The 16,739-nt window shown below is 38.9% G+C and overlaps 1 protein-coding gene across 6 annotated transcripts in view; it reads right to left on the bottom strand.

Moving 5' to 3' along the window:
* The window catches only part of LOC101851621, a 41,625-nt gene that overhangs the window by 11,566 nt on the left and 13,320 nt on the right, over positions 1–16,739 (bottom strand). For all 6 annotated transcript variants that reach the window (XR_004859053.1, XM_035972055.1, XM_035972058.1 and 3 more), the window contains 8 exons: positions 14,429–15,619; positions 12,938–13,107; positions 7,028–7,123; positions 6,555–6,698; positions 5,195–5,314; positions 3,316–4,481; positions 2,195–2,337; positions 909–1,036 (listed from right to left, as the gene is read on the bottom strand). Coding sequence is in view for 5 of the 6 variants with exons in the window: in XM_035972055.1 (XP_035827948.1) it covers positions 909–1,036; positions 2,195–2,337; positions 3,316–4,481; positions 5,195–5,314; positions 6,555–6,698; positions 7,028–7,123; positions 12,938–13,107; positions 14,429–15,426 (2,965 nt within the window). In the remaining variant the exon portion in view is untranslated. The remainder of the gene's footprint in view (positions 1–908; positions 1,037–2,194; positions 2,338–3,315; positions 4,482–5,194; positions 5,315–6,554; positions 6,699–7,027; positions 7,124–12,937; positions 13,108–14,428; positions 15,620–16,739) is intronic.

Raw genomic sequence — 16,739 nt, 5'->3', positions numbered from 1 at the left:
AGAGGGAGGGGGGGGAGGGGGAGAGAAAAAGAGAGAGTGAGAAACAGAGTTTTAGTAAGAGTATTATGACACTTGTAACACAATAAGGTCATATAAGTGTCGAAGATAAGGTGTTATAAGAGAGTAACAAACACAAAAAAGAAGGAGGGGATAAAGACAATAGATGTTTGATAGGAAATAAGAAGCAAACCACACCAGAGCACCCACCAACCACCCACTGAGCGATATATTACTCTGATGATTCATATCATCATCAGAATCACATTCCACATCTGACTCGTAACAAAAAGGTCATGGGTTTGCGCCTCGTCAAGGGCCCGACGTTTGTGTCATTGGGAAAGGCACTTTACATGAATCTTGTTCACCTCACCCATGTGAGAATAGACAACTGGCTATAGACAGTGAAAAATCATGTCAGTCTGTTAGTGTTTGAATGCTTAATCGACTGCTGGCACAGTATGCTTCCTGAGAAGTTGAAAATGTTTCTTTAAGGTATAAGTAAAAATTTGTAAAGCGTTTTGAGCATGCTGCAGAGCATGGACATGCACTATATAAAAGCAATTATCATCATTATCATCATTATTGTTGTATATCAAAAGAAAGGAAAAATGTGACCATCATCTAGTTAAGATGTCATTAACCCCAACTCTACAGCTTCTTTAAAATGCCAAAAGTTTCACATTAAACTTCCCCCTCTGAAAACTACTTTGCTTTTAATAAAGAATCTCAACAAATTAAACAATGTAATACTTAATCTTATCTTTAAAAAAACCATCAAGACACACGAAAGGTTTTTACCTCATTTGCTTCAATCAAATGTGGTCTATTCAGATTGAAATTCAATTTATGCTAAGAAAATCCAATATTTAGCATGAATAAGGATAGGTAATTAGAACTTCAAAAAATACCTGTGAAAAGTAAAACAGGCCCAACATCTTTATCACCGGCTACCAGACCAGAGAGAAGTCGACCTATCATAGATCCAATTCCCATGGAGGTGTAAAGGAAAGACGCTTGCATTTTGTCTGTGCCCTTGCTGAAACAAATAATTTTTTAAAAGTTACTTTCTAGGTAATCTGGAAAACAGATTCTAAAACTCAGGGTATCATTATTAAAGAAATTTTCACAAATATACAGCCGAATCATGACTTTAACCTCAGTGAAATTCGAGATACATTACAAAAAGACAAAAACAAAACTGAGATACTGTTGAACCTGTTCTAGTGGCCACCTGTCCAAAGCAATCACCTGTACAAACGACAACTTCCCATTTCTCCCCCCCTTAGCTTTATTTATATTACAATGACACTGTCCATGATACCCACCAATCCAAGACAACCACTTTTTCCGACAATGGATGGACATCTTGGACAGTTTCGACAGTAATTGTTTTCTTCCCAACAGTTATCGGACATATGCAAACCTTCTCATAAAGAGTTTTCCAGCTGAACATGAAATAGCGAAACATACAACAAATATTGCATTCTCTGACATAATTGTACAACCAAATAAACACTAGTACATCTAGGCTCATGCATGCTCACATACAACAGGATTCTCAGTGAACTTAATTTTTTTTTCTCCCAAAAATTAAAAACGAGTTGACCTGAAGGCTGAAGGGTTTACCCTGATCTCATCCTGTAGTTATTCTAGAAATTTGGGGGTATCCTTAGCGGGTCCTCTTCTTTTCCCAGCCCTCTCATGTCTCTATTTATTGTCTATCTTTTTTTTACATCTACCATTAAATCTCAAGAGAAGTTACCATAGATTCTACTGCCCAGTGTTGAATTGATTTTCAAACACACAAGACTAGCTTTTCAATTCTCTCAAAATACTTGTACACTACCCCTTTCGGCAGACTGGGGTTGACCTATTCTGCTTTGACCATAAGCTGCAAAAGTATCTTTAGAGTGAACAGCATACAAATAGGACTTCAAAATATTGTGACAGTGACATACCCCCCCCCCCCTAAATATCCAGAAATAACATCTGGAAAAAAACAGGGGTGGAAACAAACTCTTTGGCATGAGATCTGAGAGACAAACATCTTCCCTCTAATTTAAAACATCTGCAGTACTCTTGCTTTTCCTCCCAGCAACACACTTAGGTCATTTAAGTGCTGAAGATTAGAGCAGTTACAAGAGAGTAACAAATCAAAACTTCATTTGATTTGACGAATGCAATAACATCTTACCTCACGGCATATGATGGGAGATAAATCATAATAGGAGATTCACCAAATGCCCACATGAAGTTTGACAACAGGAATATAAGAAAAGGCCTGTTGCGTAGCAACCGCAGTGAATCCAGGACTTGTATTGCAAAACCTGTTAGAGACTGGAAAAGAGAGAGAGAGAGAGAAAATCAATGACAAGTCAGTGACAGTTGTGATTTACACAAGAGTCAACAAAATGATAACCACATTTCCTCAGGAACAGATTTGAACAAATTCAGTGCAGAAAATAAAAGAATGAGCAGAGCGTATCTAGACACTCACAAAATACTGGCGATGACTCCTCTGTTAAAATTAGGAGTCTCAGGACTGAGCTCTTGCAAAGTCAGTGTGGCTAAAGCATTAGGGGCAAAATAAAATAGCAGCTAAAAAGGTTAGAGAAGAAGAAGGTGGCAGAGACAAAGTTATATTGTCATTGATGTTGTCGATCCTCTGACAATTCAGCTTGTGGACCTTTGCCATGTGCCATTTAGAGACATCCCACTAGCCATAGCACCTTGTCCAGAGAGCTTTTCTGTTTGGATGAGAAATTGTACTTTAAAAAACGGTAGAGGGTTGCCTGAGAAGTGAGGAGAACTACACTCTTATCTCACAGAAAAATAGGTCCTGTTTGTTACACTCACTTGCTCTATAGGTAGGTGAAAACAACAGTTCTCCAGCTTTATAAGCTAGTAAATTAAATAATAAATACATAAATACATAAATACATAAATAAATAAATTAATTAAAAACACTTTACTGATGCCCATGGGGAAATTTTGCTTACAATGGAAAACATACAGACATAAATACAAAATCAAACACACAAACATACATACAAAAAATATCAAATACACAATATTACACCATGAACAATTGTGCAAATATACTATTGCTGGTCGCCACTGTGCAGTGACCTTTTTGTTTTAGCAAGGGCTATCATATCTTGCTCGGGGACACACCCTGTGACTACCCACTTAAACCCCCTGTCACAGACACTTTCTTGACATTATTTTCGAGTCTGAACTCACTACTCATTCAAAAACGAATGCAGGAAAAGGAAAAGGAGAGAAAAGAACAAATATTTTAAATATTTTACTCACTCTTCTGTGACTAGTAGTCGAGCTGTAAGCCTCGAATCTCGAGAGATCATCCTTGATGATAGCCAAGGAGGTGGGGAAACTGGCCACACTGCCCATCATGGTGGATATACTGCGAGAGCCAAGCGCATATCGCGGGGCAATAGCATCTCGGGGGCGGAGCTGCGAGATGAGGGTGGAGGACAGTGATTCGTTGTCGTACTCGCCAGTATGGGAATGGTCTCGGAGCGAAAGACGGCGGCTGATATGGCTCATGGAAGTGTACTGAGACTGGGATCCCGCGGAGAGCAGGCGACCGCGATGGGGTGGAGGTTTATTTAGTAATGAAGTGGAGGCTCCGTGGGTGCTGGTGGGGGAGGGTGGGGGGAGGCGGGAGGAGGCGGTCACCGATGGGGTCAGGGTGCTAGTGGAGAAGAACTGGGAGCTGGAGTGGTGTAACGGCAGCTGGCTGCTACTGTTGCTGTTTATGTTGTTGTTCAGGTGCTGAACGCTACCGTTGCTGTTGACGTTGTTGCTGAGATGGTGATTGCTGCTGCCCAAAGCATGTGAGCTATTAATGGATGTAGCCGTGTGCAGGTGACCATTGGAGATTGCATTCATCGGGCTTGTCGGTGTAGGGGTGCCATTCATTTCAGTGTTCACAGAGAGTAGCTGGTTCGACTCCCCATGACCAACAGTACCAGGAGCTAGCTGCTGATGCTTGCTGGAAGTGGAAGTTGTCTGCGTGGGGCTGGTCACGTGAGAGCGATGGTGAGACCTGTTGGTGGAGACGGAGTAGCTGGACCGAGACATCTCCTTGTGGAGCACTGCCTTCAACAGCGGCATATCGATCTCCCCGTTGCTGAGCTTGCTCGTGTTGCGAGAGACCACCGAGCGCCTCCCATGGCTGATCTTGTCCATCCCACTCATCATGCTGTGGTTGACACTGCCAAACAAGCTGTTCAGGCCGCTCATCATGCTGTTGTGACCACTGGTCAGCTCCTGCTGACTGCCTTGCCTGTTCAGAGAGCTTTTCACTCGGATTTCATGTTCAATCTGTCGGAACCGTTCCTCTGGGGAGGGTCGGAAGAGCATTCCGATGGCGGTCAAATGGAACACAACTCCCGACCACAACATGTATGCACCACTTAAGCCATAGGTCCTCACAAGTAGGGACACAATGGCTCCACCTGAATTAAGACAAAGACGTACAATTCAATTTTAGATAAACAATCCTTTCCGCACACCTTAAGTTATTTTGAAGGAAGGCCTCAGAATCAAAAGTCAGTTTCTTGCAAGTTTTCCATGGAAGCAGACATACAATGTGATCTGTTTACATGTACTTAAGTGACTACCTGAGGGTGAGTGCCTTTCAAACTTTGAACTCGATGCCCTTACAGAAACAGCTGAATTGCTCCATCTGACTTTCTAAATTCTTCCTAAACTTAAAAAACACTTGAATGAAGGGAAGTCAATATAGCAATATTCAATGATGTAGAAATCAAAGCTGATGATCATAGAAGGTGCAAAGGAAAGCTGACTGAATTTTTTGCCCATTCAGTGCACAGACTTGTTGCTCATTTGCATATTTGTGTTGATAGAGATGGTGACTATGTTGAAAAAATCAAGGTAGAACTTTACAGCAGACATCCTACGCTTTCAATACATATAAAGTTTGTGTTCGTGTCCATTTTGAGTCAGCCCACTTATACATTTACCCAATGCCTAACATGTTGCACTCACAGAGTAGCAAAAAATTTGGCATTAGGACATGATTTGAAGTTTGAGAAAAACCAGAAAACATATTGACTGCTCAGTGTAAAACTCCTTCAAATGTCACTTTCAAAATGGCAGAGGCAGAGTCCTACATTAAGCACACAATTAAGCGCCTTAAAACGTATACCTGTTAACATTCCCGCACCAGCCCCAGTGGCCAGCAAGCCGCAGGCAAGGCCTCTGTACCGACAAAAGTACTGGCCCACGATGACAAAGACAGGGTTGAGGATGAATCCAGCACCCACACCTTTGAATATGAGATGAAAAAACAAGCATGACTACAAATGTTCATTTTTATTATTTGCATGAGTAAACTCCTTGCTGAACATACATCTATCATGTTGAAGATGGATCCCAAAACTTTTGAGAATTTAGTTTCTATTGTTTTTGCAGATCCAAAGCCTGGATCGACAAATTCGCATTAAAAAGAGCTGGACAGAAGAATAGAGAAGAGATTTCACCCTTACGCTAGAGGATGTGGCATATGAGTGGCCCCTCACTAGCAGGAGAACTTTGCCTATTGTCAATAGGAATTGTCTATACTTTTCCCTGGCCGGCTTAGTAGTGCTGTGCGATTTTGAGGAAACGAAACTTCATCAACGCTTCAAAGTGTGAGGTCTTTATTCATGCTATTCGAAAACCGCATGCCAATGGATTTTTTAAATATACATATATCTTTTCCCAAGATTCGCTATTAAGTATTCAGTATTCATAGCGCTATTCACTGAGACTGTCGATTTAATGCAATGACGTCACATCACCATTCATTCAAGGTACGACTAGTAAATATTGAAAGGTAGTGAATACTTCTTAAAGGAAAGTTTTATAGGTCTTGTTGGCTCCACTTACCATGTCTTATAACCATCAGTACAAAGAATTGTTGTATTTACGTCAATGATTTTTAAAATGTAAAATGCTCTAAATTAATCAGCAGTTTGAGAAAAACAAGACGAAGATCCATTATCTGCCAAAAATCACATGGCATTCAAAAGGTTGTGCCATGCTTCAAATAACCATGATTAGTGCCAAAATGGTGAATATTGAATAGTTAAGTCGAATGTGTACAGATATACAGCTCAGATCAGTTCATCAAAGTGAGTTTGCAGATTTAAAAAAAAAATCCAAGCTTAGAAAAAGTAACAAAACAATTAATTACATTTACATTTAACTAGAAGCTATGGGGTGTGAAAAGTGACACAGTGACAGTAATATGCCCCTTCATTTTAAAAAATGTCACCCCTTACATACAATTACAGTAGAAACTGCTTAAGACACGGCCACCCATTGTAGAAGAAAACAGTGGCCTTTTTAGACAGGTGAACATCTTACAGTGTCATTGTAACATAAAAACAGTGCAAGGGAAGAAAAGGGAAGTGGCTATTTGGACAAGCGATTGTCTTACATAGATGGTCATTAGATAGAGCAGTTTCAACTAACTGTATTTCTAAGCAAAAAACTAACTATGCTATAACATGGCAAAGAGGTACCTGCTATAAGTCCGTGAGTCAGAATCAGCTGTCCCACCGTAGTGGAGAAGGAGGCACCGAGAAAACCAAGAGTGAAGACCACACCGGCCAGAGACACGATGATCCGGGCTCCAAACTTTTTAAGAGCAGCCCCGACGAAAGGACCTTGAAGAGTACAGTTGAAGGAATGAGACTTGAAAAAATGTACCTTAATTAATAATAACAATAGTTAAAATCATGATTTTTAAAAATAAATAAATAATAATAATAATGAAAATAATAAGGCAGAAAATGTCTATAGTGCCTATTCCCATACAATACAGCTCAAGGCACCTCCATCTTAACAAAAATTACAAATGAATGTACACTCATATATACGCTCTTTAGATTAAAGTTGATGCATAAGCAGATATTCATGTTTTCACTGTCGGCATTTAAAACATTAAAAACAGTTTACAACAACAACAACAACAACAACAACAACAAAAACCCACCTGTTAAACACTGTGCACAAACAAACACCGACCCAACCCAAGACGCTTTTGTCAAGTCTGGGTCAATCTCTTCAACGATGGCAGATATCAGTACACCTAGTAAAAAAACAACAAAAAACAAAAAACAAATTTTTAAAAATACAAGATTGGATAGAAATCTTGGTGCTGCTGTAGCAACAGCTAGCTGTTAAGGGGAATAAAACAATTTTAGATATATTAAACCATCTGTTTACCGTACTCAGCAAGTTTTGATTTTTACGTCACAAAACAAATTACTCTTTTTCTACGGTGTTAAAAGAGAGTTCAAATCTTTGGCAATATACTCTCTCAATTTGATGTCATATAATTCCAGTGAATGAATAAAACCAAAATAAAAATATTTCATTAGTGTTTGTGACAGTAAGACAGATGTATTTCTCCAGACACCAAATCATTTTTACTTCTGTTGAAAGTAAACAGATTAATACAACATGGATGATGCCAACAACATCAATTATTAGTTCCATTAGTGATTGTGACAGTAAGAGAGATGTTTTCTCTAGGCACCAAATCATTTTTACTTCTGTTGAAAGTAAATAGATTAATTTAACATGTACAATGCTAACAATATCAATTGTGATATAAAGTGCAAAAATATTTTCATATTTTCAATTTAAAAAAGCAGAAAAATATGTCTAAATAGTAAGCCATAGGACTCTATAAACGTGCTCATGAAGATAGGTATATTTGTATGTCATTAATTGCATTTGTATGTCACTAATTTTGCAACATTAAAAAAGCAATTAGAAGTCAACATATATTACTTTTCTGGTCAGCAAAATTTAGTAGACAAATTTGACTCTAAGTGTCTTTCTTGTTGACCAATGACACTATTCCCTAGAACATAAAGTTGCTTTCGAATGAGGAGCTCCTAGCTGTGTATCACCAACTCTAGGGACCTTTTCATGCAGGAAGCAAAGTTTGATCGTCCCAATTTTGTTTCAAATATACACAATGGCCAGCCTGACATTCTGCCCAACTCAATCATGCAGCCCAGGCTAGATGAATGTCATTTCAACGTAAGATATATGCATAACAAATGTTCCATTATGCGAAATCTGTGGCTGACTCATCAAATCAACACTTAATTTCATAGTCCTGTTTGCCAATGCAAATCAGATGAGGGCTGCCATAATTAAGAAATATTACAAACTAAGATTGAAAAGCAAAAGAAATAAAGAGGTTTTTATATGAAGCTGAACTTAGTAATTTTGGAGCAATCTGTGAGCATTAGTTCTTTATAACATGTGAAATATCATTTCATCATTTCTTCCCTCATGCAATGCGTTAGCAGATTGGACTTGTAGTCCTTTGAAAGTAACAATTAGTTGCTGTATGAAAGTAATGCCCAACAGGATGGCCCAACAGGATGCAAACAGACAATCCCAAAGGCATGGCATGAGCCATGATGGTTAGAGAAAGGAACAAAGGAAATAGAAGGAAAGAACACACTGATGTTAGGTAAATATTACACATGTGTGTCATTCTACCATATCAGAGTCTGCAGTAGTGAGTCTGCTCATTACCTTCCAACTCTCTGGAAAGGTGGAAGGGAGGGGTTGCGAAGCTGTAATTAATGTTCTGATTACCTACTCTTTCAAATTCAAGTTTGGTAAGAGTTTTATGGAGCTGACTCCAAACACAACATATCACAAATCTGTATTAGTTCTACTTAAAAACCAAATAGAAGGCAGCATTGTTGTCAACTCATATTTACTCAACACTACCCTCAGAGACAGATGCAAAATACATACCAAACTCGCAGGAAGGCTATTATAAGCGTAAGAATGCAATTACTGCAACTAAGAAAATGATAAGTAGATGGGAAAGCCATGTCCCTGAGGGATGAGCAGGCATATACGTTTTAGCTACCGAATAATTATATTTTGGAGCAGAAGCCAATACAACAGTGTCATAGGACAAAAAGATAATTAGATGTTTTAGAAAAGTTTGTTAGAATTATCTTAACACAGATTAAAAAAACCAGCATGTATCATAATTAGTTTAAACAGCTTGGTCTGCTGTGTTAGAAATCAGAAGAAAAAGGGAGGTAAATATTATCAACCTTTCAGGAACTCAAAACAGTTTTAGGGAACATAACTTTCAATAATCTATTACAATTTTTCCTTTTCTTTTTTCAATAGATGGATATATATTAAACATTTCTTAAGCATATACACAAATGTACGGAAATATAAAGTTAACATTTTTTTTAAAAACCCACTAACAAAGACTTGGTACAATTCAATTTCAAAAGGCCTCAAAGGAAATCTTTTTGGCATCTGATCCTTTCACTGGAATACAAGGGAATTCACAAAAATCGATTAATTTTTTTTTTAAAGGTGAAAAGAAGAAATCATGAGCCTCTCCAAAGATAGTTACAGGATGGGGAATATGAAGCAAGGGTGCTGATTTTTTTACAGCATTTTATGTTGTGGAGAAACAATGGTCCCACTTCCTTGAGAAGGTTGATTACTGATTACAACATCTTTATTTTGTCACAGAATCAGCTGATCATGGAATTCAGTTTCCATTTCAAATTGTCACCACTGCCTTCTGTTTTCTCCTGAGAAAAGGTTTATCTTAAATGAAAATACAGAGGCATAGAAATATAAAAGCAAAGCTGTGTTAAATACTGCTCATCATCTTGAGACCTTGTTTCATAAGACAGCAGAAAAAAAAAAGTAATCTGAAATAGAGATGAAACGGCGTTCTTATTAAAAATATTTCAGTTGACTTGAAAAGAGCTGCCTATGCGTAAAAAGGAAATGTTTAAAAAAAATTAATCATGCTGCCAAGAGACTTTGCAAAAAAACTATACTATCTAAAAAAAAATTGTTAAAAGACAATCCCCGCCCCCCCCAACACACACACAGACACACTCACACTCCCCTTTAACACAAACAAAGCTTTTGGAGGAGACAGACAGAGGGAACAAACTTGGATATTAAGTCTGAAGCAGTGATTATCAGTATTTAAAAGATGCTGTCAGTGGCTGTAAAGGATAATGAAAGGAAGGGCAAAACAAAAAAAAAGGATCAAGACCTATACATCTGTGACGCAGCAATCAGGTGTCGAGTCTTTCTACCATGTTTTTCACTCTGTGGCTTACTGCGGAAAAGATTAAAAAATTTAGAATCTCCCTCACGATGCCCATAAAATCACACATAGAACTCCTTGTCCACTGACTATTTAATTGGGTACAACCAGGTAGTCGTCATACTACCTGAAAATAATACAAAACAGTATGTATGAACAAGATCATTGGAAAAAAAAGTTAAAACCAGTTGCTCTGTTAAACACCAAAAGCTTCCTTTTCACTCTCAATATACATATATATTATATCTATATCTATCTATATATCTATATAATAAGATTTTGTATGTGTTTGTTTTTGTTTGTTTTTGTAAAGTGTTTTACGGCGCTCGCAACTGCATAAAGGTCATATGAGCGCGCGGGATACTCCTAATGTTTTCCGTTGGTAGGAAATTTTGAATTTTGCCCGGGTGGCGGTCGAAGCCTACTCTTATCGATTTTAGACCACCAAGGGATCTTTAACGTGCGCAACTTGCACACGGGCCCTCTGAGATTTTTCGCCCTTGTCCGAGAAGGCTACGAGTAGATCTTTCCTACCAGAAGATCAGGGGTGTGGCAGAAAGACAGCAGTAAGGAGGAGCCAAGGAGTAGCAGTAGAAAGGTTGCAGAAAGAGTCAGGAGCCCAGAGTAGCGGGCAAAGGAGGTGAGGGGGTGGGGGCAGAAAGTGGAAATGAAAGCAGACAACAGAACATTGCTAGAGAGCAGGAAAGGAGATGAAAGGAGACAATTTTAGAGAAGAAAATTTTTCGGTCGCTACCCGGATTCGAACCCGGGACCTTTGAATGAGAGGCCAACACCTTAACCTCTAGGCCACGAGAGTCCCCTTTTGTAGGTGTGAACTTTATTATATATGTAAGATTTAGTATGTATGAACTATATATAATATATATATCTATCTATCTATATCTATATATATATATCTATATATATATAGATCTATATAGATAGTTCATACATACAAAACCTTACACAAAGCACTCCTGGGAGTGGTGCATTCTGAACATCATATCTACAAAAACAATAATGAATAGTTGATGTAAATATTGAGCTAGAAAAATAATTGACAATATTAAGTAAGTCATGAAAGAGAATAAATACGATACAAAGCAACACCAAGAAAAAAAGAAATCTAGGGTAGCTCTGTTTGTGGAGCTTTAACACTATCCATAAGTAAGTGCAGGAGTTTATTTCTAAAATAAATAAATGCGGAATTTTATACTGATAACACAAACACCAAAACAGAAAAATAGACAGGCGTGCAGACTGACCCCCTCCCATCAACCTTAAAATTAACGCTATACTAAAATACGTTACAACCACCTACATAAAAACACTGCAATGAAATTATTATAATTAATTGACTGAAAACTAAGCATAAGTATGAAAACTACAATCGAACCAGCCTTAGTGGTCACCTGTAGCAATAGCCACTGTACTAAGGGTTTTTTAGTAGAGGATTTACGGTGCTCGCAACTGCATAAGGTCATATCGAGTATGAGAGCCAGAAAATTAGAGGTGTTACAAGAGAGTAACAAACATAAAAAAGAAGAAAGGGAGAAAAGGACGATAGACGTTTGACAGGAAAGAAGAAGCAAACTACACCAGAGCCCCTGCCAACCACCCACACTGTACTGTGACACCCTGGTATTTTTCCCATATTTTAAAACTTTCTAATACAGCTACTGTCAGTCATGTTCATAACCTGTTGGCCTCAAAACCTGCTCAAAGCAGTCACTTACTATAAAAAAATTTCCATCGACTCATTCTCAGATTGAGCACGTATGTTCAATCAACGGGTAAAAGTTCTTGAGATAGATTGCAATTTTGACAGAAATTAAATGGAAAGATAAAATTAGAATTCCAGATTTCAAACAATCAGATGACTTAGTCAACTGTGACCATAACTCAGACCATGTTTAAAACATGAATGATGTATACTGGTTACTTTTCTCTGTGATCTTGAATAAATGCTGTGAACTGGTTAGACAACTACTATTTGCCATACCATAACCCTCTTTCCAACAACTTAAAAAGCGTAAATGACAAAGTAAGCACACATATAAACAGAAATAAACACTCTAAAGAGAGGTATAGCCTGTTTGGTTTTGTGTATAATATGTGTGTGTGTGTGTGTGTGTGTGTGTGTGTGTGTGTGTGTGTGTGTGTGTGTGTGTGTGTGTGCGAGTGTGTATGTGTATGTGTTTGTGTGTGTATGTTTGTGCGTGTGACAAAATGGTGCTCATATGTGAGTGACAAAATGGTGCATGAGTGAGAGTGTATGTGTGTGTATGTATGTACGTGTGTTTGTGTGTGTGAGTGTGTGTGTGAGAGTGTCTGTCTGTCTGTCTGAGTGTGTTTGGAGGGGACTACCTACACACATACACAAGTAACAATCCACATTAAAAGGAAAGGGGGTGGGGCAGATTTAACATGCTGTAAGTTATTATAATATTCAAAGTGAAAGCAGGACAATGACATCATGTTATCCAGAACAAATAAAGCTGATGACAACACCAAAAAAAATAGAAGGAGCAGACCATACCAAATTGGCAAAATTTCAATAAAAAATCCATTTGGAGGAGCACAAATTATGGTGTGCGCGTGTGTGTGAATGTGTGTGTGTGCACGTGTGTGTGTGTGCGAGTGCGTGTGTGTGTTTATGGTAGGGGGCCATTAATCCACTGGGGTTTTATCCACATCTATAAACCTTTCTTAACTAAAACGTACAATACTCTAAATCACACGCAAACACCAATGCCATTGCTTAGCGAGTACCTGAAGCGTAGACACTCCCACCGATAATGGTTTGTGCCAGGAAGGCCGCACAGAGCACCACCCAGGCCCAGCCTCCGTCCAGGTCAGAGGTCGTGTTCTGTAGCGTGGTGACACTGTGTAGATCAAGGTTGGACTGCAGGCCAAAATGCTCATCCTCATCAAAGGGCTGACTGCGAAGTAAAATTTTTAATAATGTAAACACAAGAACTACTGTCAAACCTACTAGCTAGAACAGCCACCTGTATGAGATAATCAATCACCCATACAAACAGTCACTTTCCATTTCCATCCAGCCAGTCCCCCCCCCCCCCCGAGGAACCAACGACTAAACCAATCACAAATGTTCTAATGGAACAAAAAGTGTACTATTAGCACAGTTGGGGGTACTCGATGACAGCATGACACTCGATGACACTAATTTTGTGCTCAATTTGTCCCTTTGTATTCACTAAACTAAATAACAGTTCAGTCAAAAAAAAGTATAGAAAAAAAGACTTTTGTGAAGTAAAGATAATGCCTGTTCATTAATCCGATTGCCAGATGGTGCAGCTTACATTTTTTCGTCCACCTTCCATACACTTCATAAAAATATCACAATGTGTATAATTTGATACATTTATTGCTCACGCAGACTCAGTTTTTGTGTGTCATTCAATTAGGTGAACGAACATTTTTATTACTATTGTACAGCTTCAGTCAGTAGAGGGATGACAACTATAATGACTTCAAATGTGGAGCACTGACTAAAATAATTGCGTCTTACAGCTGGGACAAAATGAGGAGTAGGTCAGTCACAATCAAGCTGCAAAGCTGCCTCCAACAGTAAATGTTAGTAAAGATTTTTACATTTGTATTAATTTGTATCATAAAAGGAGGGGGACTAACACCTACCACATAAAAGAGTATATTTAAAATGTCAATGTTTCACAAACTTTGACATTTACTTACACAGAAACTTGACTTTTTAAAAGCTTATTTTAAAGTGCACCTTCCTTCAACTGAAAACATCATTTGAGTTCCATTGCGGTGAAAACAGGTGCTCATCAAAATAACAAAATTGAAGAAATCAACATTTTTCTGCCCCTTGGGCAATTAAAAAAACCCAACATTTTTTGGCTCAAACCTTTTGTGATCATTTAAAAACATATAATTTGTGTGGATCTTACTGAAAAACTTTGATGAAAGGCACAAAATAAAATGTAAATGAGCAGTTTGCAAGGACACTCAAACTTTGAAAGTCACCCAAATTTGGTGACAATTTTGTGGTCAATTTTACCTCTGATACTAGGTGGCCTCCACTTCCTTCAATCACAAATTTCTCAACTTCTATTCAAGAAAAACAGCGTTTTTTTTCATCAAAATTAAGACAAATATGAACAAGCTTTAAGTTGATACCAGTACCCCACGTGCCCAAAAATTGATGAGCCCTTGATTTCACAGTATCGTGACACATTTTGACATGAAGCATAATATGATCTATGGTCTTCTTACCTTACAGAGTAATGCAATGTTTTCAGGAAGGCTGGATTGTCCAAAGGCCCAATAGTGTCATGCAGGAAGCTATCAGTGCTGTGTGACTGGCCATTTGTCTTGCCTGAGAGTGGATGCACTTCAGTCAGGGGCACAGTGTCCTCTGCTCGTACCGTCCTATCCTGTGGCTCTGACGCTGGCAGTTCAGATTCATCAACGCTCACCACAGTGAACTCCTTGTGGGCCGTAGGCTCTTCACCATTCACTTTTGCTTCTTCCTGTTGATCTTCACTCCCACTTGTAGTAGATGAAGTATGTTTGCTCTCCTCTGTGGCCACATCATTTTCACTTGCTTTCAGAGAACTCCCACCACCTTCAGACGTTTTATCCACACTACTGCTTTTGAACAAGCTGAGAACGGAAGGTCGTGTGGCCGGGGTTGACTGCCTTTCATCAGAGATTTCAGCGATAGACGACTTCCCCTCAGCTTCAGAGGAGTCTGTCTCCAGTTCAGCAGCAGTCAGGCTGTCTGTGAGGTCCTCCGAGGCAGTGTCTTTCTTTAGCTCCTCCAGCGGCACCTCAGCAGCAATTAGAGCCAGACCAGCGTGATCAACAAGGTGCACCGGGGTGTCCAGGCTGACGGTGATCGGCATGGCTGCCTTCGAGGTGAGGTCGTAGATTTCCACGTCCTCTGCAAAAGTGACGGCCTTGCTGGTGTCCACATCTTTCTTGGAGTCGTCAGACTCTGGGCTTGTCTCCTCCTCCACTCCGCCAGACTCTGCTTTGGCCACAGCCGAGTCTCCATCTGCTCCATTGGGGACCTTGAGCTCTGAACTGTTACCCATCTCTTCTGGTGGTTGCTCAATGTGCTGAACAATAAGTACAGGGGCTTTATTCATTAAAGACATAGAACCATCAGTAACATTCCCATCTTTCACTTCAGAAGACAAGTCAGCCTTGGTTGGCAGCACACGCGGACTGCTCACAACTAAAAGCTCCGGGGAGGTTGGATTCTCCATCTCAGCTCAAAGCGATCTATCACTCTCTCTTTTTTGGGGGGTCTTTTCTGATGCTGGCTAACACAAGTTGGGCCACCAACTGTGACTGGTACAATCCAGAGCTCACATCATATCATGGTCTTTGGGTGCGCTCAAGACAGAGCAAAGCAACAGAGTGCCCCTCATAAACAAGCATTGCAACAGTACTGATGACCTGTGAACAAAGTAAAAAGAGTTTTCATTGGCATACGAATACATATAGCAGAAAGTCAAGTCTAATTCACGACATCCAAGCAACTGAAACTTGGTATTAAATATAATTGTTTTTTGCATAATTGTAGAGCCTCAAAGAAATAGAATCTATCATTTCAACGGAGGAGCATAAAGTCTTCATTCAGCATCCTTGCAAAAAGGACAATGATTCCTAGAAAAAACAATACACCATTTTGTGACATCAGATTGAAAAAAAAAATTGGAGATCAATACTATGAAACAACAAGTCACTATGACCAAAAAAAAAGCTACAGTATTGCCAAGGACAAATTAGAATAATGCTGCACTGAACAAAGTTATCTGGAGCACACAACAACAGTGCACCTAACACCCATGTGCCCGAAAAGAGGATGAAGACTGAAGGCAAACTTGTGAGACAAAATAGCAGAACCTATGTGAACATTAAAATTTGCAAACATACCACAAAATTCTACATTTATTATTCATTTATAAAATTCTGCGAAACAAACTGACTTATGTGGCTAACTAAGAAAAAAAAAAAAAAGAGACAACTAAGATCACCAAAGCCTGCAAAGCACACAATGATGATGAAGGCTTTATCCATTAGCATGGTAAGCTACAATCTCGCTGATTTTTAGCAACAACAACAATAAGCATCATCCATTAACACATTATGGCTCCCCCCCCCCCCCCCCAAATCTGCCAGACAAAAGTGTTAAAAAATTTTTTTTAAAGATTCAGCTGCAGAACCAACACTACACTGAGCTCTAAGGACCACTGTAAGTAGAAGATGGCATCAACATCACAACCTCAACTTATAGTTGACACGCAATAATGCCTGGCTGATAAGAATAACACTCTAGTACTTCCCTGAGTACATATCTCTGAATCTTCATTTCAATCTTCTTTATCAGGCACTCCCAAAATGGGGGGGGGAAATGGGACACAAACTACATGCAAAATATGATTTAAAAAACAAACATAACAAGAAAAATTGAGCTTCCTTCTCTTTTACCTGTACTTCATAATAAGCAGTATCTGTATATATCTATATATATTATAAACAAATAAATATACATTTCTATATAAAATAAACACAC

Source organism: Aplysia californica, unplaced genomic scaffold (genome assembly GCF_000002075.1).
Source record: "Aplysia californica isolate F4 #8 unplaced genomic scaffold, AplCal3.0 scaffold00020, whole genome shotgun sequence".
Lineage (NCBI taxonomy): Eukaryota > Metazoa > Mollusca > Gastropoda > Aplysiida > Aplysiidae > Aplysia > Aplysia californica.
Note: the sequence above shows the minus strand (reverse complement) of the source record. Positions and strands in the feature narration are given on the sequence as shown.